This window comes from Esox lucius, chromosome 8, assembly GCF_011004845.1.
Source record: "Esox lucius isolate fEsoLuc1 chromosome 8, fEsoLuc1.pri, whole genome shotgun sequence".
In the NCBI taxonomy this organism is placed as follows: domain Eukaryota; kingdom Metazoa; phylum Chordata; class Actinopteri; order Esociformes; family Esocidae; genus Esox; species Esox lucius.
In genome coordinates this window covers 11,004,587-11,027,043 of record NC_047576.1, presented here as the reverse complement: position 1 = coordinate 11,027,043, position 22,457 = coordinate 11,004,587, and the positions used below count along the sequence as shown (strand labels likewise).

The 22,457-nt window shown below is 44.0% G+C and overlaps 1 protein-coding gene across 7 annotated transcripts; it reads left to right on the top strand.

Moving 5' to 3' along the window:
• The first annotated feature begins 1,815 nt into the window (after positions 1 to 1,815).
• tjp3 (tight junction protein 3) lies at positions 1,816 to 22,140 on the top strand. 7 transcript variants are annotated; one of them, XM_013135064.3, is made up of 29 exons: positions 1,816 to 1,945; positions 8,898 to 8,954; positions 9,284 to 9,408; positions 9,704 to 9,806; positions 11,849 to 12,131; positions 12,269 to 12,372; positions 12,522 to 12,699; positions 12,853 to 12,934; positions 13,226 to 13,323; positions 13,409 to 13,490; positions 13,571 to 13,683; positions 13,784 to 13,981; positions 14,138 to 14,222; positions 14,905 to 14,990; positions 15,214 to 15,316; positions 15,676 to 15,764; positions 15,873 to 15,945; positions 16,081 to 16,148; positions 16,247 to 16,307; positions 17,087 to 17,243; positions 17,432 to 17,540; positions 17,651 to 17,870; positions 18,056 to 18,261; positions 18,389 to 18,567; positions 18,659 to 18,869; positions 20,222 to 20,322; positions 20,420 to 20,932; positions 21,061 to 21,110; positions 21,295 to 22,140. In XM_013135064.3, exons 2-29 carry the CDS (start codon positions 8,907 to 8,909, stop codon positions 21,407 to 21,409), a joined length of 3,840 nt encoding a protein of 1,279 aa, XP_012990518.2. In that variant the 5' UTR covers positions 1,816 to 1,945; positions 8,898 to 8,906; the 3' UTR covers positions 21,410 to 22,140. The 7 variants fall into 7 exon arrangements, with proteins under 7 accessions (XP_012990518.2, XP_012990520.2, XP_012990516.2 ...); XM_013135066.3 differs by lacking the exon at positions 1,816 to 1,945 and adding an exon at positions 1,973 to 1,995; XM_013135062.3 differs by lacking the exon at positions 1,816 to 1,945 and adding an exon at positions 5,869 to 6,190.
• The last annotated feature ends 317 nt before the right edge of the window (positions 22,141 to 22,457 follow it).

Genomic DNA, 22,457 nt, shown 5'->3' with positions numbered 1-22,457 from the left:
TCATGGACTCCTCCCTCAGCTATGAACAACACACACAAATCCAGTCAAATCCTAATTATTTTCACCTCTGCAATATTGCCTTATCTAAAGGCCTCCCTCTCCCGTACCGCTGCTGAAACCTTAATACATGCATTCATCTCCTACCTAGATTACTGTGACACTCTTCTTTCTGGCATCAACTCTTCTCTCCATAAGCTACATGTGGTCCAAAACACAGCAGCCAGACTTCTCACCCACAAGTCTTGGCAGCACATCACCCCTACCCTCCGGGAACTCCACTGGCTTCCCATCCCTCAGCGCGTTGATTATAACATTCCTCTGATCACCTATAAAGCCCTCCATCAGCTTGCTCCACCCTACCGCTCTGATTTATTGCCCGTTACCAACCCTCTCGGTCACTCTGCTCTGCCACAGCTGGTCACATCATCCCACGGTCTGAGCTACGGCGCTTTGAAGACCGGGCTTTCTCTAGGACTGCTCCAAGGCTTTGGAACTCTCTTCCACAATCAATCCGTGGCTCTGAATCAGTTACCATCTTCATCTACCACTTCAAGCCTCATCTGTTCAAACAAGCCTACCCCTAGCCCTACCACTAGCCCCTCCCCTCTCCCTACCCCTAGTCTCTCCCTACCCCTAGCACCTCCCCCTAGCCCCTCTCCCTAGCCCCTAGCCCTACCACTAGCCCCTAGCCCTTCCCCTCTCCCTACCCTTAGCCCCTCCCCTCTCCCTACCCCTAGCCCCTCCCCTCTCCCTAGCACCTACCCCTAGCCCCTGCCCTTGACTTTTGTCCAGTGTTATCTACGAGTCCTTGTCTTTACATTTGTGTACTGTCCATTCGCTCTCCTCGTATGTTGTTTGTTTTGTATCTGATGTAAAGCCTCTTTGGGTCCCAGTATAATGTATTATTATTAGAATATATTGGCAAAATATAACTACATTTATTTAAAAAATTTGCTGTAATACAAAAAGTTTCAAGATATAGCCTAATATGTTGTTTTTAGTTTACTAGCTATTTTATTGAGCATATCTAATAGGCCTATTAATTGGCATTGATATTGAATTTATTTCAAAATGTTATTGATTTAATGTTTTTAACTTTTGCACAGTCAACAAAACATTTAAAAATAGTCAAGTTATTTGAAATTGTAATGAATGTTATGCATAGCTTTTTGTCTTTGGGTATTGGAATGTGCAGTATCACCGTTAAAATTGGTTTTGTTAACTGAAATACTGCTATCAAGATTGAATTATTTTCAATGGTATTGCTTACATTGATAGAAGGATTCTGACACCTAAATATGGAATCAATCTTTATTCGGGGTAATAAAACCCAGGGGGCATTTCATCCCATAGGGAGGAGCATTTTGCCCCGATAGTGGGTATATTTTGGCATTTGATTAAGTTGCAATAAAATAGAATCATTCTGCTAAATCGTTTTTTTCTCCATGTATTTCTCTGACTATAGTCAGTATGTTCATATAAAAATCTGACCAAACATTGCTATTCGAGTCAGAAAATAGTTTTTCCCCAAGTTACGCTACTGTATTTTTACTTGGCTTGAAAACAGTTGGAGGTTATGAGTGAAAGGGAACAAAGGTGACCAAGTCTACATCAAAACAGTCATTGATACTGACCCTTACATCAGCTTTATGGCCTACACTAGCTGTAAAGCGATACAAACCACGAATTACGTTTCGGAAACATAGTTGCGCTTGTTTGCGCATCATACAAATTAATAGGAGGCGCTCTACTTCCTGAAAGTTACGCAACTTGCGTGATGACGGTATGAAACTCACCTGTATGCACTGCAAAAAGGGGAACACCTCTGAATGCTGTTTAGGTGCCTACTTCCACCATTAAGTAGCAGGTGAATGCAAATCGCTTGTAAGTGTCTAGATCACGATCTGTTATTTTGAGTTGGACGCATTGCTGGAAAGTTTTACAGGTAGGAATAAAACGCATCTTTCCAAAGAATCTTATTTTTCAACAAACTGGGTAAATTAGATTTTTCTTGTTTATTTTTTATTCCTGTTTCCATGTTCATGGGAATGCAGGATGGAACACTATCTTAGTTTTACCACAGAAAATTGTGACAATAGACAAAACATCTAGCAAATGTATCCTAGTGCATTTGTGCTGTTGGTTGATATTTCGTTGTACATGTCGAAGTTTTTCGTTTCGTTTGGCTTTTATATGACACGGCTGAGAAAGTTGTACTACCAGCTGTAAAGGCATTTTGGGATCCCAATGATATTGTTGATTGTTTTGGTTGTTAATTAAATCAGACTACAACAACACAACTGACATTTCCTTGACGAAATAGATCAACTGCTCTGATTAGAAGGACTCGCTGCAGTATAGTGAAAAGCGGACAGTGCTGCAGTGTCCATCTGATTAATTGTTGTTTGTACTGAGTCTCAGTGGCGTCGTTAGGCCTGGGCGTCCGTGGCTATAGACCCGGATGTTTTATGAACAGCTCCGGATCTCAAATTGACCAAAAAATAAATATTATACAAAAATATTCCCTGATCTATTCGTCTATAAATCCGCTCGCGTAGTATGACAATGTAAACGTGTAGCCCGCTAATGTGTACATCGACATTTTCCGGATGTACATTCAAAACGCTGTACTTTCTGTCCTGGGTGGGTGGGCTAAGCCCCGAATGTATTGTGATCCTAGTAACGCCTCTGATGAGTCTAATGAAAATAGTATTTGGGGGCCGGATTTTGTTTTTGGGTTCTAGGTTAGAGGTCGAGGAGAGTATTGTGTGTTTGAAAGTTAGGCTGTCAGTTGCATGCCCCTCTCCTCGCCCTACTGGTTCTGCCACACAGGTTTCTGCCTGTAGAGGAGTTTCGCCAGAGTTTCGACAGTGCATTCCCGAAGTGCTGCGTCTTCTCATTCCTTGGCTGTTTTTTATTCTAATGCATGCTTGGAAAATGTCGATGTTTTATTGACAAGTATTAACTGAATCTAATGTTGCCTTTTTAGCAACTGACTTATCAGGAATGGTCTTATTGAATCTAGTCATGTTCATGTTCATCATTTTGTTTTAAATTCAGAGAAATATGTAAACAGAATAGTGTAACAGCTTATTTAAATAGTTTCAATACTGGTTTCGATTATCGTCTGATCTCGACTTGAGTTGTGATCAGTGTTAATGGAATTTTATTTTACAAGTCAGTCGAAAACTATTTGACAGTCCGGTTGTAGCTCCAATAAAGAAAACAATGATGCAAGGTGTGGCCTGAAACACACGACTGAAGGTGGCAGTGAATATTCTTGATAGCGCATGGCACGCTGTCTTACAAAAACTATGACGTGTCTGTGGTGCATTTCCTATAATGAACTGACTCCGCCGGTGCTCGCTTAAGCAGCACATATACTAAAAATGGAGGGGGGGGGACTATGATTCCGCAGATGTAATGTGCAACATTACACATTTAGGTCAGAAATTCACGATTGCTACACACCAATCTTTCAACGGATTCTGGAGAACTGAAGATGGCGAAAAGCCTTCCGATAGGACCCCGTCTAGCCATTCTGCTTTTTCCACATGGGCGCATCTTCTGAAGAATTGCAGGACAATGTCAGCAATTTAAGACTGTCCCATTGACTACATTGATTTTAGCATAAGCTTGTTTGTCTGTCTGGCACTTGACAGAGCTCAGCTGTGCCGCTGCGCTTGATCTCCACCTGCTACTACTGGTGTGCACCTGTCACTGTACCCCTATCACTTGTACCCCCACCCCCTGCCTCTATCCCCTGTAGAGGGGCCATATGCAAGATTTCTGCTCTACTACTAGCATAAATACATGTGTGATAACCTGAAGACATCTGCAGTTAAAGTGACTGTTTAGAAGGAAATAAATCAGCCACATTTTTCTGAGTGCCTGAGATATTCCCTTAAAGCTAATGCTATTCCGGTCTCATTTGGTCTGGGAAGAGGAGGATGAGACGTTATTGTTTGAATTCCGTCTTGTAGACATTAGTTGCCAGATTTTACACAGTGCCCCTTCAACATGTTCTACTGTACAAAAATCTGTGACAGGTTGATTTTGTATGGTATATGACATTGGTGGGAAACTTACAAAATGGAAATAATAGTTAAAAATATCAGTTTAATAGCTAAAATATCAGTTTCCCCAGAAGAGAGTATTTCTTTTTCTTTTGTATCAATGATAGGAAGATAATACATAAAACAATAAGAGTTAATGCGGAAATGAAGATTTTAAGCCTTTTGTTGTTCGTGTTTTGTAGGGTTGTACAATGTACACTCTGTAAACAGTGTAGTGGTAAGCTCTCTTTAGAGCAGTTCATCTGAGACCTGGCTCACCATAATTACAGTGTGGGTTGTGGCTCTGCAAACCACCATTTACATTACATTGAATCCTCTTGCTTTTCATCTAAAGGATCTTGTTAGTGTGTTGCTCAGTTCTTAAACAAACCACACATTCAATCGAGTTTCGACTTATTTTTGTAATTTATTTTGTTGACTGTGATCATAGTGAGTATATTCATAGTGTCAGTATTTTATTTCAACTTATAAAATAGGTTAAAATGTTTGGCCTTGGGTTGTCCAGCGTTTAAGCTCTGGTGCACATGTACTGCTGCAGTGTGGTTTTGAATCAGGCCTACTGCCCTTTCAGCAACAAAAAAAAACCTTGTTATCTACCTTGTACCACTATCCTGTCCAACAATGCAAAACATAATAGATAATGATGTTCTCTAAATAATTCCTGCTATACATTATGGTGGATATATAGGCATCATTTAGTAAATAGGTGCCATAGCTTATGAACTCTTAACTTAAATTGACATTCTCATAAAAGGCCAATGGAAGAATAAAAAAACAATTCAAGAATCTGATCTCAAACAGTTTATCTTTCTTTTTAGTCATTTACATACATTCATATTTTCGTGGCAGGTATACACGCAAACTATTCCAACACAGAAAGGTTGCATTTAAACAAAGCTGAATTAATGTTTTTTTATTGCATTGTAATAGGTTATGGCCAATCGAGAAACTGGACAGTTAACTGGACATATAGGCCTTGGGTTGAAACTGGACAGTTACACCAGCAGTTCACTGGTGTTACCCTATTGTGTTTGTTCCGGTTGATTATTATTTATTTTATATCTTCCATCAGGGCACGCCTTGAGTTTTTTTGCTTTTGTTACAACCCTCTGAGAAACCTCGACTGTATTTTCATCTCTATTTCCCTTGGGTCCATTAATGTTTTAGGTGAAGGAGTTTGACGCCCAAGCCAGGGGATTCTGTTCCCATTTTCTGTACCCTTTTTTTATATCGGCCTACCTTTCTATAATTATCTCTCCTGTCAAACAAAACTAAAAGGGCATTCTTTTTTCAAAAGGGTTTAAGGCCTGTAATTGCAGTAAGCGAGGTATAACAGCGAGGCTGTTCTCTTTTTACATCTTTAACACTCCATTATCACAATACCAGTACAATGCAGATCGGAATGTAGCCTCCATGGCCACCATGGTTCTCTGAAGTCTTCCACTGAAATGACTAATCTCTAACTCCTCCCTCTTTGAGCAAACAGGAAAATTAGAAGAAGGTAGTGTAGGGCAGGTAGAACCAAAAAATAGAGAATCCATCCAGAGGCCTGTAATCACTACATTTTCATTAGGTAGATCCTTAACACTCAATCACCATCACCTTACAATTCTCCCTAACTGCAAAAAGGGGGCAGTGACCTATATAGAAAGACTTTTGCCATGGCATTTGGTGAAGTAAATACCCTATAAATTATTAACAGTTCAGTGTACTCATTCCTTCTGGTTACCATAGTACCAGGAATGACTAATCCAGCCACATAACCTGGGGAGCCATGGGAAAATAGTGCCTGACTTCTCTGGTCAGAATTGGAATATTTATCCTCTGAGTGCATAGGATTATTTCACCAACTGGACATGATTTGATCGGAATGAGAAGAGACTAGTTATTTGGTCTCCATCATTACCTGGACAGTGTGAGGACAGGGGATATCAGTGACTGTATCCTGCTGGGATGTGGGGTAGAACAGCCAGCTCCATTGTGTCGGATTTAGCCTTCCAGTAGTGATAGTCTGTCAGCAGCTTGTTGTCGTTGGAACCAAACTGGACGAGCTGTTTTGCTACAGTATGAATCTAACACAGGCGCTGAAACTTGTCACCTATTCAGGGACAGTGGTAAGTGGCAGCTCACGGTCCCATTGTGTTTCCTCTTTTTAACTAACCTTCTGTGTTAGTGAAATCTTTGGCTGTGAAATTGCAGATTTCTGGATTGACTGGCCTGCTGAAATGTTTGATTTCCTAAATATGGTGTGGAAATTGAATCAGTTGATGTGAATCAATGTTGATTTAGTTTAAAAAGTATGATTTTCTGCATCTTAAAATGAGTGTGATAGTTTTTATCTAGGCCTCTAAAGACAGGATGGAAGTGTGTAATGCACTGTAGCATCTGACTTTGTGTTTTCCATCTAGACCTCTCTAGGTGTTTCACCTATTCCACATGGAGCTTTATATGGAGTTTCAAGTTGCTAATGTGGCTCTGCCTTAAATCCATGGCAACAAGGGGCAATAGAAAGGTCTGTGTCTGGTTTAAGAGGCAGGAGGGAGGAGCCTCCCCTTGATCCAGGCAGGTTTGTTTCTACAAGGTGTTTTTCACCTACAGAGATTCAGTGGTCAGGGCCCATAAGCTATTAATGATTACCCCAGTCACCTTCCAAAAGTACAGCCAGCTAAGTGTAATTTTGAAAGGGGTGGCGGAAAATAAAAGATTGGAAACACCGATCTTCAAACTTGTTGCTCCGTCTACATGGGATATGACATGGAGTAGAGAGCGAGGTGTTTTGGATTACAAGACAGGAGGCCACAGATTTGTGTTCCTAGGCCAAACTCCCACAGGGTTATGGAAGTGAGGTTCAGTGAAGAAGTGGTGAGTACAAAGGACTAACTGCTTTAATGAAAGCCAGAAATGTACATGAGGATCTTTGAAAATGGTGGTGCCTTTTAATGTTGTCATGTAATTAGCATTTTCTTTTTTTTCTTTGGGCATGGTCGGAGTACTTTTGATAAAGCAAGTTCTTTTACTTCATGCCAGTCAAGTTGAATGATAAGAAATACAAACAGAGAAAGTGACATTGCAATGCAGTCATTCCAAATCAGTATTTCTGGCAGTATTTCCTGATTGCAAGATTGAACTTGTGTAGTATGTGCCATATGGGAGTCATAAAATGAATACAAAGACTGTAAAGTGAATTATGCAGCTGTATCTGTAATTCCATCATCAAGCACTAATCCATTGTTTTGCATGAAATATGTATTTCAACAATTACTTGTTGCGTTAAAGCGCTAACCACCTCCTAATAGTTAAATGAAATTAGTAATTGTTATATTGTAATATGGCCCACAATGTTGTCAAACCAAATTACAAAGTACTAAATATTATGACAATCAAATCTAATTTCTTAACTTAAAAAATAAAAAAATCTGAAAAGGTTCGGTCTACTTTCAAGCTTAGTGTGTTTGCCATTAGTTGCCATATCTTTAAAAACCCAGATAGGTTTTAAAATGGCTTCAAGCCATAAAATGTTACTCCTCTTGGTATGCAATTAGGATTCAAACACAATAATTCAGCTGTACTCTGAGGCTGTAAAAAAGACCACCTTTCACTTTGACCTTTCCTGACCTCTTAGTTTGCTGTGTCCCTGCTGGATTAGATGCAGTGCATTTTGGTGTAATTAAAGGGAAATAATCAACAAATACCTACAATTTGTCTAAATCACTTAACTAATTGTTGGAATTGTATGGAATTGTTGGAATTATGCCCTCAACTCAATCAGGGAGTGTAGGATAAAGGTAGTCCGATGGCAGTTCCATCTGGTAGTATTCCCGACCCCCGCTGAAGAGATTTGACAGAACTTTGTGAAATAATGATCCTTTGTGAAGAACAGGTGTTCTCGCTGTGACAAAACCTAACATCATGGAACCCCAGCTGATAATTATGATTATTTATTTTTTTTAATGACCAAAGATTGTGGGCTTACATTTACTATGTTTGTATTTGTGGTAGTTACTAAATGAACTGATTCAGACAGACAGTTTCTTCATACACAGAATTTCTGGACTGGTTGTAAAAGTTGCTTTTTGTTTACATTTCATTTCGGTAGCCTGGCTGGACCCTGTCTCCTGTTGTCATGAGCCAGGATGGTAAATGTGTGTCACTGTGTACACGTCCTGTCCTTATGACCCACTTTGTCATAAACATTGTACTATTTTAGGAGTAGGACACTGATATATGACCTGAATGTTGTGGGGGTTTTGGTTTGGGATGGTGATATGTGGCGAATGTTAAGTACGGTAATGAGCTGGTGTTAGCATCGTTGGTTAACGACTGTCCTTCGTGTGTATCCGGAGGTGTGTTTAAGTTGTCGAGGCACGCAGCATTGCAGACAGAAATACATTTTGTAGAATCAGACGGTACTGAATTACGCATGACTATAGAACCATGAAGTACAGCGTTTCTACCCGGAGCCTTCTGTAACGTTGCACTCTCATTAACCAATGAGCTGGTGTCATGTGACACAGCATGGCCGTTATAGTGTCCTTCTGTGCTGCCCTGCTGGTGGCCCCTCCCCCATACCTGTCAGACAGGAATGGAATGGGACAGGTGAGAGCACGCCACTGCTGACTTTCTGGTGTCTCACCAACAATACTGGCCTTTCGGTGGCAGCTCTCAATGTGAGGTCAGGAAACCACTGCTTGTGATGCTTTAGGGCTTTTGTTTGGTTGCTCATGTTCATTCATTCAGGTCCATTGATGACAATATGGAGAGTGGCTGTGCTCTGCTACTGGTTTGAAATGTTGTTGTAATGGGTTTTCTGTTGTTTCCCAGAAACCAAAGATGGAGGAATTAACGATATGGGAGCAGCATACCATCACACTGAACAAAGTAAGTGTATCTCTATTTGTTGTACTTTGGTCTGAACGTGAAACACGACGGAATGTACATCCGGTATTTGATTCACTCATGGTACGCTAAAACAAATAGCCTACTGAAACCGGCCATAACTGCAGTAATTTAGAGTAACTAGGACACGCCCTGATCCCTGTAACTGTTGGCTCAGGTCAGATGACTCTTCAGTGCTGAAGGAATGTGTTCGCTCGCTCTCTGCCTTATCGCAAACATCTAACTCCCTACTCCACTTTTTCCCCCGTGTCTCGCTCTCTCTCACACACTCGACATGTCTCTCTGTCACCCTCTCTCCCTCGCTGTCGCAGGATTCCAAGATGGGGTTTGGCTTTGCCATATCCGGGGGCAGAGAAAAGCCCAACCCGGACTCCGGGGACACGGCCGTCATAGTTTCAGATGTGGTTCGGAATGGACCTGCTATGGGCAGACTGTTGTAAGTCACCTGCCCTGTACCCATCACTTGTACCCAAAATGACTGAGGCTTTTACTGAAGGTTACATAGACTGTCAGGTGGACACATGGATGTCTAGCCTTCAGAGTATTCAGACCCCTTCACACTCTCCACATTTGTTATGTAATTCATTTATAACTGATAAAAAAAAAAAAAGCTGTCCGTTTACATACAAGCGAAAACGTTTTTTTTATTTATTGACGTACACGCAAAACAACAGGGCTAATCCTGAGGAGTTGTTAACTGGCTTGTTGTTCGACCTCTCCCTCCACAATAGTGTCAGAGATCAGATTGTCATGGTCAACGGAGTGTCCATGGAGAATGTCTACTCTACTTTCACCATCCAGAACCTCAAGTCATGTGGCAAGATTGCTAACATAGTGAGTACTGACAGAAACCTCTGTAAATGAGTTCTTCATGACATATTTTAATAGTTTCTGAGCAACTCCAATCCCAGGTTGTTTTCTTTGTATAACCTTTTACTGAAGTTTCCCTGGCCCAGTAGATACCTCTCCCTTCAGTTTTCTGTTTACTCACATCCGATCAACAAAAATAAACACCCCTGCACCATTGCTATTGTCTGTGTACAGTGAGTCACCACAGTCTCTTACGCAGGCGTTACTTGCGCTTCTTCTTAAGAAGGGGAAAGATCCTACTTCCTGCTCTTCATTTAGGCCCCTGAGCCTCCACAATGTTGACGTGAAGGTGTTGGCTAAAGTGATGGCGACGCGTCTGGAGGAGGTCCTACCTGGAATCATATCAGAGGAACAGACTGGCTTTATTATGGATCGACACAACTTTTTCAGTATTATATATTCCAAACAGTTCTCAAAATTTCCTGTGGTAATCTGTCTAGATGCGTTGAAGGCATTCAGCAGAATTAAATGGGAATACCTTTTTACTGTTTTTAAGAAGTTTGGATTTGGGGACAAATTTGGCCCATGGGTCCGTCTCTTGTACAGGCCTCCCCAGGCCGGTGTCTGTACTAATGACACCCGTTCTGATCATTTTGCCCTTGACTGTGGGACCAGACAGGGTTGCCCTCTCTCCGGTTTATTTGCCCTTTCGATAGCTCTGTGCGCATCTTCCTCTTTGGGGTTGAACAGGGGTTGTCATTACGCTGATGATTTGTTACTCCATGTCAGGAACCCTGCAACCTGCTTACCTCCCATCCTCTCAATTCTGGAGGACTCTGGCTCCTTTTCGGGTTACAAGCTGAATCTCCAGAAGAGCAAGTGTTTCCCAATCAATCCAGCAGCGCTGCAGCTTAGTCTGACTGACTTGGCTTTCCAAATTTGCTGCTCAGAGTGAAAGTAACACATTCACTACCTGCCCTGTTTTCTGCAAACTTTTCTCCCCTTATGGAAATGAAGTTTGACTTTGAGATGGGGTAGTTTACCACCATCTCATATAGGGAGGATTAATGCAGTTAAAATGAGATGTTTGCACAAATTCCTTTTTCATTCTATCCCATTGTTTTTACCAAAGTCATTTTTTAATCAGGCTGTTACTTTATTTATCTGGGGCGGTAAGGTACCTAGAGTTGCCGTTCTGGTCGCATGCTCCAGATAACCCATGGTGCCACCTTGAGGCACGGTCCTGCATTTTTACATCTCTTCCTGCTTTGCTCTGCTGTTCTTTGCTGGCAATCCTTTGGTACTTTCCACACTTCAGATCTGGTATCAGTTTCAGCGTCATTTCAAATGTTTGTCTACATCGTTTATGGGCCCTATTAATGAGAACCATGCCCCCCCCCCGTCCCTAAAAGACACCGCTTTCTGTCTCTGGGCAAGGAAGTGTATTACGACATACCAAGACAACGGACTCTCTTCTGGTTTTCCCGCTCTGGGAAATACTATGTATTTCCCCTTAAGAACTATTGGCAATCCATTTTCCAAATTCTGTCGGAAATGCTAAACGTTAACCTGCAACCATGCCCCAGGATAGCTGTTTTTGGTGTTCCGGAGGACCTGTACTCATTAGACCCCAGCCAAACAGACATTGTGGCTTTTACTTCCGTACTGACTCGACACAGTATTCTCCTGAACTGGGAATCTGTCGTCCCCCTACTATTTTACAATGGCTATGTGACATTGTTTATTTTAGGTTTTGAGTAAATGAAGTGTTCCCTCAGGGGCTCCAGTGATGTTTTTTATGGAAATGGCGTCCTTTTATTGAATACTTTCATACATTGCAGAGGATCCCTCCTGTTGTGCATTTATTTTTTATTTTATTTTGTATCCATGTAACTTAAGTGTCTTGGTTTTGTCTTCTAAAAAGAAACTAAAAGAAATAAAAGAAACACTATTTGAACGAACATCCGCATGTTGTGTGACCGACATGTCTGTTGTAACTTGCAACAGTAGGATATTACAAACATAAACACAGACCTGCAGTGTTACTGACTTCTCTATCTCCTCAGACAGTGAAGCGTCCTCGTAAGATCCAGATCCCGGCCACCACCAGGCCGACGCGGGCCTCCTCCCAGTCCAACCTGCTGGACCAGGAACCGCGACAGAGGACCCGGCGTTACTCTGACGGCAGCGACCAGGCTGACCGCTACCGCGCTGCCAGCAGCAACACCTTGGACCGCAACGGGACCTCTAACGCCCTCCCGTTCAGTTCTGGGTACAAACGGCTGCCACGCCAGGACTTCCCGGACAAGCCAATCAAAACCACCCTCCTGAAGAAGAAACTCACAGACGGTGAGCAGAAACGGGGTTATGTTCGATAAAGCGGGGGCATAGCGAAAGGCGTTCCCAAACCCAGGTGGCACGTCTGAAATGTTACCTGAAATCAATACAACGGAGGCCCTGCATTCACATTCCTTTCCTCGCTTCAGAGTACGGCCTGAAGTTGGGGAGCCAGATCTTCATCAAACACATGACTGACACGGGTCTAGCCTCCAAGGAGGGCACCCTGCAAGAGGGAGACCTCATTCTCAAGGTGAAATAAAAGCAGGCTGTCACGGATTCTACTTTTTTGTAGACATGATTCCTTACTGTAAGCCAAATATTCAGGGTGGCCAATGCTGCTGATGATATGGTGTCTGGCTTCATTGACGTCAGTGTGTGATGTCTCCATTTCTTGCCTAGATCAATGGGATGACCACAGAGAACCTGTCCCTCTTAGAGACCAAACACCTGGTGGAGAAATCCCGGGGCAAGCTGACTATGATGGTGCTGAGAGACGACCGCAGGTTCCTGGTCAACATCCCCGAAGTGGAGGACAGTGAAGAGGACCACCACAGCAACAGCAGCTCCGAATTGGATGGTATGAGCAGGGAGGGAGGAAGGCTTATACTATAGAGAGAAATGGGGGGGGGGGGGGGGGCAGGGGGAGATGGGTGGTTGATGAACGTTGTGAATGTGCTGTCAGAAACGGCTCCAACATGTGAGTCCTGTGTCTTTCCAACGTTCTTTTCAGACATTTCCGACCTGGACACAGACTTACCCACTAACAGAGACCGAATGTCCCGCTCTGCCACCAGGGAACGACGCACGCGCAGGTAACTGCACATGATGCATCTTTACTGTCAGAGGTGTGGAAGCACCTGGCTGTGTTCCTTCACCTGGTGAAGTTCCTCATTAACACTTAAATGACCAGGGAAAGGAGTTAATTTAGGAACTTTCCACACCTGGTAAACACAGCCAACTACTGACGAAACACTCGGACAGTACTTTGACTTTATTCACTCCTCTGGTTACTGTTCTACTTTTGTTTCATTGATAGAAAACGATTTAATCCACTACGAGTGTCAGGTGTCCTTTTGAGCAAGGCTTTCTCTCCCCCATTGCAGGAGAGCTGAACCTCCTCCCTTAGTTTCCAAGTCACGGGACTCGTCCCCAGTGAGGTCGACACTGTCACGGCCTGCTAAAGCCTATCCTTCTCGCAGAGGTGAGTCCAGACCAGAACGGTCTCCTTCATAATAAAAGCTGGTTTGCCCACCCTGTTTGACCTGAGCCGTGTGGTTTTTCTCCAGCGCCCTCTGAGTCCGAGTCAGACCGTAGTCCCTCACCGCCTGCTTTTAACAAGAACAACCCAGACCACAGCAACAAATACAGGTAGGGTTTAACATAAAGCAGATACGCCTGTTACAATATTTTGTTTGTGCGTCTCATCAAGGCTTGTTTCTTGCTCGACGCAGACCTCTTTCAGGGATGTCGATCCTGCCCAACCCCAAAGCCTCCCCATCAGCCCTGGACTGGGCCGCCCCGCGTCCCTCATCCACCGTCTCCACCTTGAGACCTCGCAAAGGTAAACACACACAACTAGAGGACGAAGTCATCGTCCGATGACACCTCTGTGTGGATCATGGCGCTGACGATAACACGCTGCCGGTTCTGTCCGTCCGTAGCGGTTTCTGAGTCCGACTCGGACCGAAGTGCCTCCCCACCGCTTGGCAGGAGAGATGGTCCACGGGTCACAGAGGACCGCTCCAGATACAAAGTGCTCCCGGACCTACCCCACTCTGGGACGCTGCGATCCTCCCCCATCGTCATTCGTCCGGACCCCCCCCGATCGGTCGCCTCTCCGGTCAGAATCCCACCCCCAGGTTAGTACCCCCCCCCCCCCAAACACACACACACAGCATCAACGACCAGCGCAGATGTCCTGGAACTGAACTTTCTGGAACATTTCATGGTAACTTCATGTAAGGAGGCTGAACCAGTGACCTAGTGTGATAATTCCTCTGTCCATCTCTTCCCAGACTCTGACTCAGAGTCAGACAGCAGCGCCGGGCTTCCCCAAAGACAGGGCACCCCTCACAGCCAGGACTCTCGGAACAGATACAGGTACAGATGAGTCCCACCCCACCCCTACCATCCTACCTCCCCAAGCCACAGCAGGAGCCACCGGACTGGGCAGCCGATGCATGCCACCTTCCTCCATCTTCCACTAGCCATTTTTGTTTTGTGCTATTATATATTTACTGTTAGTTTTTTATGATTATTCTACTCCACTACTGGTAATTAATTACATATTATAATGTATCCCAGTAATTACTGTTGTAATTGTGCCAACTGTGAGGTTTTGTTTACCAATGCAATAAAAGTAAATTCCACTGAGCATGTCCCTCTCATGTATGTGGCTGAATGTGGTCTTTGAAAAACAATCAGCAACATGATCAAATCTATATAGACGGCCTCTTAACTGATTACAAATCAACATCTAAACACATTTAAACTTTGAGGTGGACAGGTTAGCATCCAGGCAAGAAACAGGACATTTGAATCCAATCTAAAGCAACAACAATGCTAAAGTAACTACCCACTTGTCCACATGCTAATGACCTGTGATCAGACGGTAGGGTCTTGCAATGTGAGACAGCTCCCCCAGAGGCCATGAGGTGAATATCAGTCTCTCTTCTCATCCTCTCATCATGATCTATGTTCAACGCGGGTCCCCCTCCACACGTAACTGAGTTCTGTTATCTTCCTCCTCCCTCACTCCCAACCTCCCTCTCTTCTATTCCAGAGCCACTCCCTTGGTAGACTTGGGGCCCCAGGTGGAGTCCCCCAAGTGGAAGTCTGCCAGCGTCACCATGAGCAAACCCCCTAAAGGTGTGTGGGCAGGGCTGGATATGTTTTTAGGTTAGGGGCTCTCTAGGAGGTGCCCCCGGTGGGCAAGTGTAGGTCTTTAAGCAATAGCTAAATGTCTGGAATTGCAAGTAATTTGCTATAAAGCTGCACTTTGTCACATGGTTTAAAAAAAAAAAAAAAATGTGCACCAACTAAATAAGGTGTAAAATCTGTTTAATATTACAGTGTGTGTCCATGTCCACAGGTCCCTCAGAGTCAGAATCCGAGGCAAGTTATGCATCAGTCCCTCGACGGGACTCTGTAGAGAGTGACGCTTCCAGCTCCCGAGGATCCAAAAACAGAGACCGGTACAGCTGACCCCGAAATACTTCTGGGTTAATATACCTGAGGGGTTTCTGGGGACAAAAACGTATTTCCCATTCAGCATTTTTCTTAACCCTCATTCTAAATGTCACCTTTATATTTGAGAGGGCCATCAAATGTCCTAACTTTCCCACTTCATCAGTGGGTTACTATACCTGTGAGAACTTCTAGACCTTTGTGTTTATGCTTTTATGTTGTGGGTTTGATTTCCCACAGGGGACCAGTATAAAAAAGTATGTAAATGTATGCTCTCACTAATCTAAGTAGCGTCTGCTAAAAGACTACAATGAAAATAATATAGTAATTTACATCTTTCCCTTTCTTTTTCCCTCCCTCCTCAAAGAGTGCTGCCTGAATTAAGGTCCTCTCCTCCTCTAGTAGTGAGTCAGGAGCTCCCTCGACTAAACAGAACCCCTTCCAGACCGCACTCAGGTCAGTGTCCCCAATATGAAAGATGGACTCCCTCTGGTCCGATGACATTTACGGTTGGAAATCCTATGCCCTGTCTGTACCCTCATCCTCTGTCTTGGTCTTGTTCAGATTCCTCTGAGTCGGGCCGAAACCCTTCACCTCCCAGGAGGTCTGGGAGTACAGATGTAGACAGCAACCACAGGTAAAAACCATGTTAATGGGATCACATCATGCCCATTTTCCCCACACAACAAATCCATCAATTTTGACCTCGCTCATCCTTTGTTTTGAGATATTAGTCTGGGAACTTAAGTAAATAGTGTCTCCTTTCCTTTAGTTTTCCACGCAAAGCCAATGGCGCTGTCCGTTCTGGGATTTCCATGAAGAGCAACCCCCCAGTCTACTGTACGTACCCAGTCCCTTGAGTCTTCGACTGAAGTGTCAGGTAGCATGTCCGCATTGTTTTAGTCAGTCCAGATTCTCACCTCTTCTTTCCATTTCAGCCAAGTCCGAGGAGCCCATTTACTCCCTTCCCCCAGACTCCATTCCCGCACCTAGCCTGGGGTAAGTGGCTTGACTAGTATCCACGTACAGCAACCTTCATAATAGTAACAGCGTACAACCCATTCAAAATGCAGACCACCATACCAGTTATTTATTAGGGATCCTATAGCCCAGGGGTATTTACCTGTTACCTTACCAGGTCCTGAATCAGTTGACTTTCTGTTCTATCTGATAACTAAGAGCCTATTTCGACTACACCAATTTTTGTGCTGAAAATGTCAGTTAAGTCACATTTGCATAATATGTAAATGCAATTTTCTAATCACACTAGCAACAAGAAACTCTGGCTGCGCAGTAAGGTGCAACACCTGTAGTTCTTTAGCCAGACACCCGACCCAAAAGGCGTATTAGCTTACTGACAATGTTGTTCATCTTGTAACTTATGTGGCGCTTTCTTTTGAAACAGGTTCTGTTGACGATGATAGAATTGTTTTGCTGTCAATGTGGGATGTTTTTCTGTTTATGGAGCCATAACGCTCATTCCACTCCAATACACATTGATTAAGACACTGTGTTTTTACTATTACCAGACTTACTGGAATTTTCTACATATGGCCCAGTAGAAGGTTTCTGGACTCTGATCCTATTGCCTTGTTCTACCATCTCATGGATTTGTGTCACTAGAAAACTGCAAAGTTATTCTGCTGTACAAAACGCACAAACCTCTATCTGAAGTGCTGTGTGTACAGGCCTTTGATCAACCCTGAACCACACATCAGCTACACACAAGTTTATGTAGCATCTCTTCTTGATTTAACATGCATTTACTCTCGTTTCAGGTACAGCTCTGATATGAACACAGTATCTTTTGTAAAGGACAAGAGCGTTGGCCTGAGACTGGTTGGAGGCAATGACGTAGGCATCTTTGTGGGTGGGGTTCAGCCCAACAGCCCTGCTCAGCTGCAGGGCATGAAGGAGGGGGACCAGATCATGCAGGTAAGACTCATTAAAGACAACAGGCTTTTGTTCTAGCCCAACACTAACAGTGATCTCATGTTGTAAATGTTCTGCTCTAGAAGAACTAGACTGGTACATCCCTGATGTAGTTGATTATTTTATTCTCTGTGGTTTGATCTACAGTGTTTTGAATGCATGTCTTACTAATCTGCTTCTGTCCATTGTAGGTGAATGGGGTGGACTTTAGTCATTTAATCCGTGAAGAAGCTGCTTTGTTTCTGATGAACATCAAGACTGGAGAGCAGGTGGAGATCCTCACTCAGAACAAGATGGACAGTGAGTTCTGCCTGAGAGACCAAAGCAGTGGCTCAGAAATGTCTACACGTTGCAGTATGTCTTCAGTTGTAACCGACCTCTCACAACATTCATTGCTTCAATTTTCTCAGTTTACAAGAAGATCCTGAAGTCCAACTTGGGAGACTCATTTTATATCCGGACCCACTTTGACAACGAAGCAGAGGAGCAACACGGCTTGTCCTTCACCAGAGGCGAGGTGTTCAGGGTGGTGGACACCATGCACAAGGGCAAGCTGGGAAAGTGGCTGGCGGTACGCATGGGCAACGACCTGCATGAACTGGATAAGGGCACCATCCCCAACCAGTCCAAGTCAGTTAAACCTTGGTTCATTGATCAGTTTTATTCATTCCTCTAAAGATTGGTCAGATTTTTAGGTATTAACACCTCGTTTCAGATGATGGCACATGAGCAACGTCCAGCCATTTCTGTCCATATACACGGACACAGTATTAGGGGTAGAAATGACTTAACCAAAACGCCACTTTCCACCTCAGGGCAGAGACTCTGGCCAGCATCGAGCAGGCTCAAAGAGCCAGTGGAGGAGGTGGGGATCGCCAGGTATCCGGGCCCAGAGCAGAGTTCTGGAAACTACGGGGACTCCGAGGGGCCAAGAAGAATGTCCGCAGGACTCGTGACGACCTGCTGCAGCTTACAATCCAGGGCAAATTCCCAGCCTATGAGAGGGTTCTGCTCAGAGAAGGTTGGGAGAATTTCACCCATGATACACGGAGAATTTCATGCAACATAATTGGGAAAACGCCTTTGTGTGCTATTATACCTTTTATTGTGAAACAACATATACATCTTTAACTCCTGTGTTTCTTCAGCTAATTTCAAACGTCCGATTGTCATCCTGGGTCCTCTCAACGACGTGGCTATGGAGAAGCTGGTCAAAGAGATGCCTGATGAATACGAGGTGGCAGAGATGGTTCCTCGTAGTAGTAGTGGAACAGACAGCGCTTCCACAGTCATCAAGCTGGACACCGTACGAAGTATTGCAGAGAAGGTGAGTCAAACATGCATTGACTGCATGTTTAAATACAGGAAAACAATTGTAGAGCACAGCCTTACTATGCATCTTAACTCCTCTGTTCCAGAACAAGCATCCTCTACTGGACATAACTCCAACTGCAGTGGAACGTCTGAACTACATCCAGTACCACCCCATGGTGCTGTTCTTGGACCCACACAGCAGGAAGGATGTCAAGGCCATGAGGCAGAAGTTGTGCCCCAACTCCAACAAGAGCTCCAGACGCCTCTATGCACAGGCCCTAAAGATGAGGAAGCACTGCAGCCATCTGTTCGCAGGTAAATGTGCGCCTTTGTTATCGGGACACACACAGTTGTTGCCGGACCGTGTAAGCGGAGCCAGGCCAGGAAGAGTGAACGTCTCTGGGCGAGTGAATAACCGGCGACCCGTTGTTAAATAGCGTAGTGGTTAGAGACGCGTTCTGAACAGTACGAGTACAGTACAACAAAATGCAGTTAGCATCTAACCAGAAGTGCCAATTGGAGAGGGCAGAAAATGTACATTTATTAAGTATATGTACTATGTACAAGTGAGAAAGGAATTGTTGTGCGATGAGGCAAATGCAACTACAAATGTCAGTTCGGACCGCAAAAAAAAGGTACAATGACAATTCTAAATGTGCTGTGCAGGCAAATTGATGGTGCAAGGTGGCATGTGCAACTGAAATGCAGGGATAGCGGCTATGAGGTTCCTGAGGTTGACACGTGCATGTAACAACTCAGAACTTTGCAAGGCAGTGTCAGTGTCCAGTAGTGCAACAAGGTCCCTGAGAGGAAGTAATAAGCGGTGGGTGGGTGGGTATGTTTATTGATGGGCCACAGTTCAGCAGGGTTACAGTAGATGGAAAGAAACTGTTCCTGAGCCTGCTGGTGTGGGAATGAAGAGAGCTGTACCGCCTGCCTGATGGTAGGAGGGCACAGTTTGTGGCATGGGTGTGAAGGGTCTCTGATGTATTGTAGGGCCTTCCGGTCGGACACGGAACACACGGCAAACCACACTGGGGCACGGTTCGTCAGAATTCTCTTCAATTGTGCAACGGTAGAAGATCATAAGTATCTGGGAAGACAGAAGGGCCTCCTTCAGCCTCCTCAAAAAGTACAGGTGCTGCTGTGCCTTTTTGACCAGGGTTGAGGTGTTGAGGGTCCAGGAGAGGTCCCCGGAGATGATGTTCCACCTCAGTGCCATTGATGAGAACTGGGGTGGGTGGGGGATGTGGACTGTTTTAACTTCAACTGTGTTAACAGAACAAGTGAATATTGTTGCCTGAAGGCAAATCATAATCGAAAATAACTAGTTGACAATCATTAAAGGTACTGCATAGTTATTAGCCAGCCATCTACAGTAGTCTGTTTCTAATTTAACGTGTTAAATGTACATTTTTGATAGATAAAATGGTGTTCCATACATTAGGTTTCTGATAAGCACAGGAACAGAGTAGTGGCCACTTTTCACAACAGATGATATTGCCCCTTTAAAGAGCTGCTCATCAAACACCTTCCTTGGTAACCACAATCACTTTTACTCGTGGCTCGGCCGGACTAGGCTTGCCTAGTTTTTCTTGTTCTTCAGGGGTTTCAGTGGTTATAGAGTTTGACTCTCACCTGACACCCATCTCTCCCATTTTTCTCAGCTCGTATTGACCTCCAGCCCAGCTCTAATGTGTGGTATGAATCTCTGAAAGACAAGATCAGACACCAACAGGCGAAACCTGTCTGGGTCTCAGAAGGCACGGTAAGACAGGCAGATTCCTGCACATTCAACCCAGGAATTTCCTCCAAATTGACTACCCGTTAAGAACTGAGTAAATAAATGTCTTTGTGTGATTTAGTTTGAGGGAGGAGGAGAGGAAGAGCTGGATGCATTGGACCGAAACCATTCAGACTACCTGAGCGGTGCCAGCGACCTGGAGGACACCGATGGAGAGGCCTTCACAGACGGAGAGATCTACACCGACAACGAGGACCTAGAGGAGCAGTTTGACTCCGGCAAACAACCTCGGGTTTCCAGGCCCACCGCGCTAGCCAGGTCCTCTGAGCCTGCTTCTGAGTACCACAGCCCGGACCCATCCCCTGAGCCTCTGAAAGAGGTCCCGCCCCTGATGTCTGTGCCCGTGCCCAGATCAGTCCGTCTTCCGTCCGACGGCACCGCTCATGTTGTCGTTGCGGACGACGACACCCCGTCCACTCATAGCTTTTCGGATTCAGACTTTGACGCCATTGATCGGGCTGTTACAAATTCCCCATCAGACACACCCCCCAACTTCATTGCCCCCAACCCCAAGCTGCTGCCGGAGAGTCCCCCAGCCGTCACACTGTCAGTCATAGAGAAGAAACTCCAACAGGTACTGAAGGGACTTATTGCTTCATATCACAATACAGTTCCTCCGTACACTTTTTGTTTACCTCAAAATGCTAAAATACCCTGTTACTTTGCAACTCTCCAGTGACCTATGACCTCTACATTTTTCAGACCCGTATGGCAGAACCAGAAGAGAAGAAAGCTTCCCCATCGTTTATTGTGTAAGTTAACTCCTGTAAATTATTTCTGTGACTATTTTAGTTGCATCAAAATTTTGATATAAACCATTATTGGCCACTGTGAAGTCAGGAAATACACCAGTTCTTGTCCAAATAGCGAGTTGGAACTGATGGTAACTGAAATCAGGTAAAGTGAGTAAAGTCTACACCTTATATCTCTTGATAGGTTGGCTCACCACCAGGCTGTTCAGACGAGACGCTCCCAAATCCGAGGCAGTGATAGCTCTGACGACAACGATGAGACTGAGGACATTGAGTGGGGTCCAGCTACCGAACTTTAGTTTGCACACAGGACTACAAAACAAGGATGTTGGAGCATGTGATTCCAACCCCTGTTGAGCAGACATCGCCGTGTATCATGGGTGAATTTTGACAAACTGATCCACCAATAATAATTAGTAGTTATTTATGATGCAGGGTTTATGTAGATCAGTCAGTCAGAAGCCGTCTACTGCAGGCTAAAATACTGAACAAACCCATTGCCTCCTAAATAGAAGTGAAATGCTCTCAACTTTGGACTTCTAGCATCACTTGTTTTTCTTCTTTTGGACTAACATTTTCTTTGGAGAGCAAGGTTGGACACCCACTCTCAGGGCTGCCTTAAGTCATGGGAGTTCCTCTGGCACTGGCTTTAGGAGACCAGAGCTCATACCTATTACACATCTTGCAGTACAACAAATGTGTGTGCCTTTTTTAATAAATGCTATTTTTTAGCAACTGTTGATTTTACCAACAACAGCAACAACTTTGATATTAAGGTCATTAAGGTCAATGTCATTCGAAACCCTTGGGTAAAATGTATGAAGGCTCAATGTTCTTTCCTGCTTCATCTATTATTAATTTGTAAAGATAACCTTTTTGGTTCATTAAAGATTACAGGCAAAAAAATGCCCTTCCCATTGTTTTTCATCCTGTCAAGATCTGCACCATGTCATTTTCTGTTTAAATATTCCAAACTGTTTCTTAATAATGAAACAATTTAACAGCCTCTTCATTAAATCCTTAAACCAACAAAAGCTAAAATCGAGTCCTTGTTTTTATTTATTTTTTATTAATGCAAAGCAGTTTTACTGAAGGGGAACATTCAGTCTAAAATGCAGAATAAACTAAACTGGTACTGTTAATCTAGGGGTAAAGGGCCCATGTACTGAGAAAATGTCACCACTGCATGAACTCAAAGCAAAGGCTAACCTATTAGTGTGGGAGTGGGTAAACTAGTTTATATAGAGCAAAAAGACCTCTCAGGATTTACATTAAGTGCTTTTGTTATCTGAACATTATTCCTGTTATCATTAACTTGACTGCACGTTACATTTGCTTCCACTTGCT

Bases quoted from the DNA above. Each gene is read 5' to 3' on its own strand.
- tjp3 (XM_013135062.3), top strand. From the start codon at position 6,143: ATGAATCTAACACAGGCGCTGAAACTTGTCACCTATTCAGGGACAGTG. The intron at 9,409-9,703 runs GTAAGTCACCTG...CCTCCACAATAG, and splicing joins CCTGCTATGGGCAGACTGTT to TGTCAGAGATCAGATTGTCA. The intron at 21,111-21,294 runs GTAAGTTAACTC...ATCTCTTGATAG, and splicing joins GCTTCCCCATCGTTTATTGT to GTTGGCTCACCACCAGGCTG.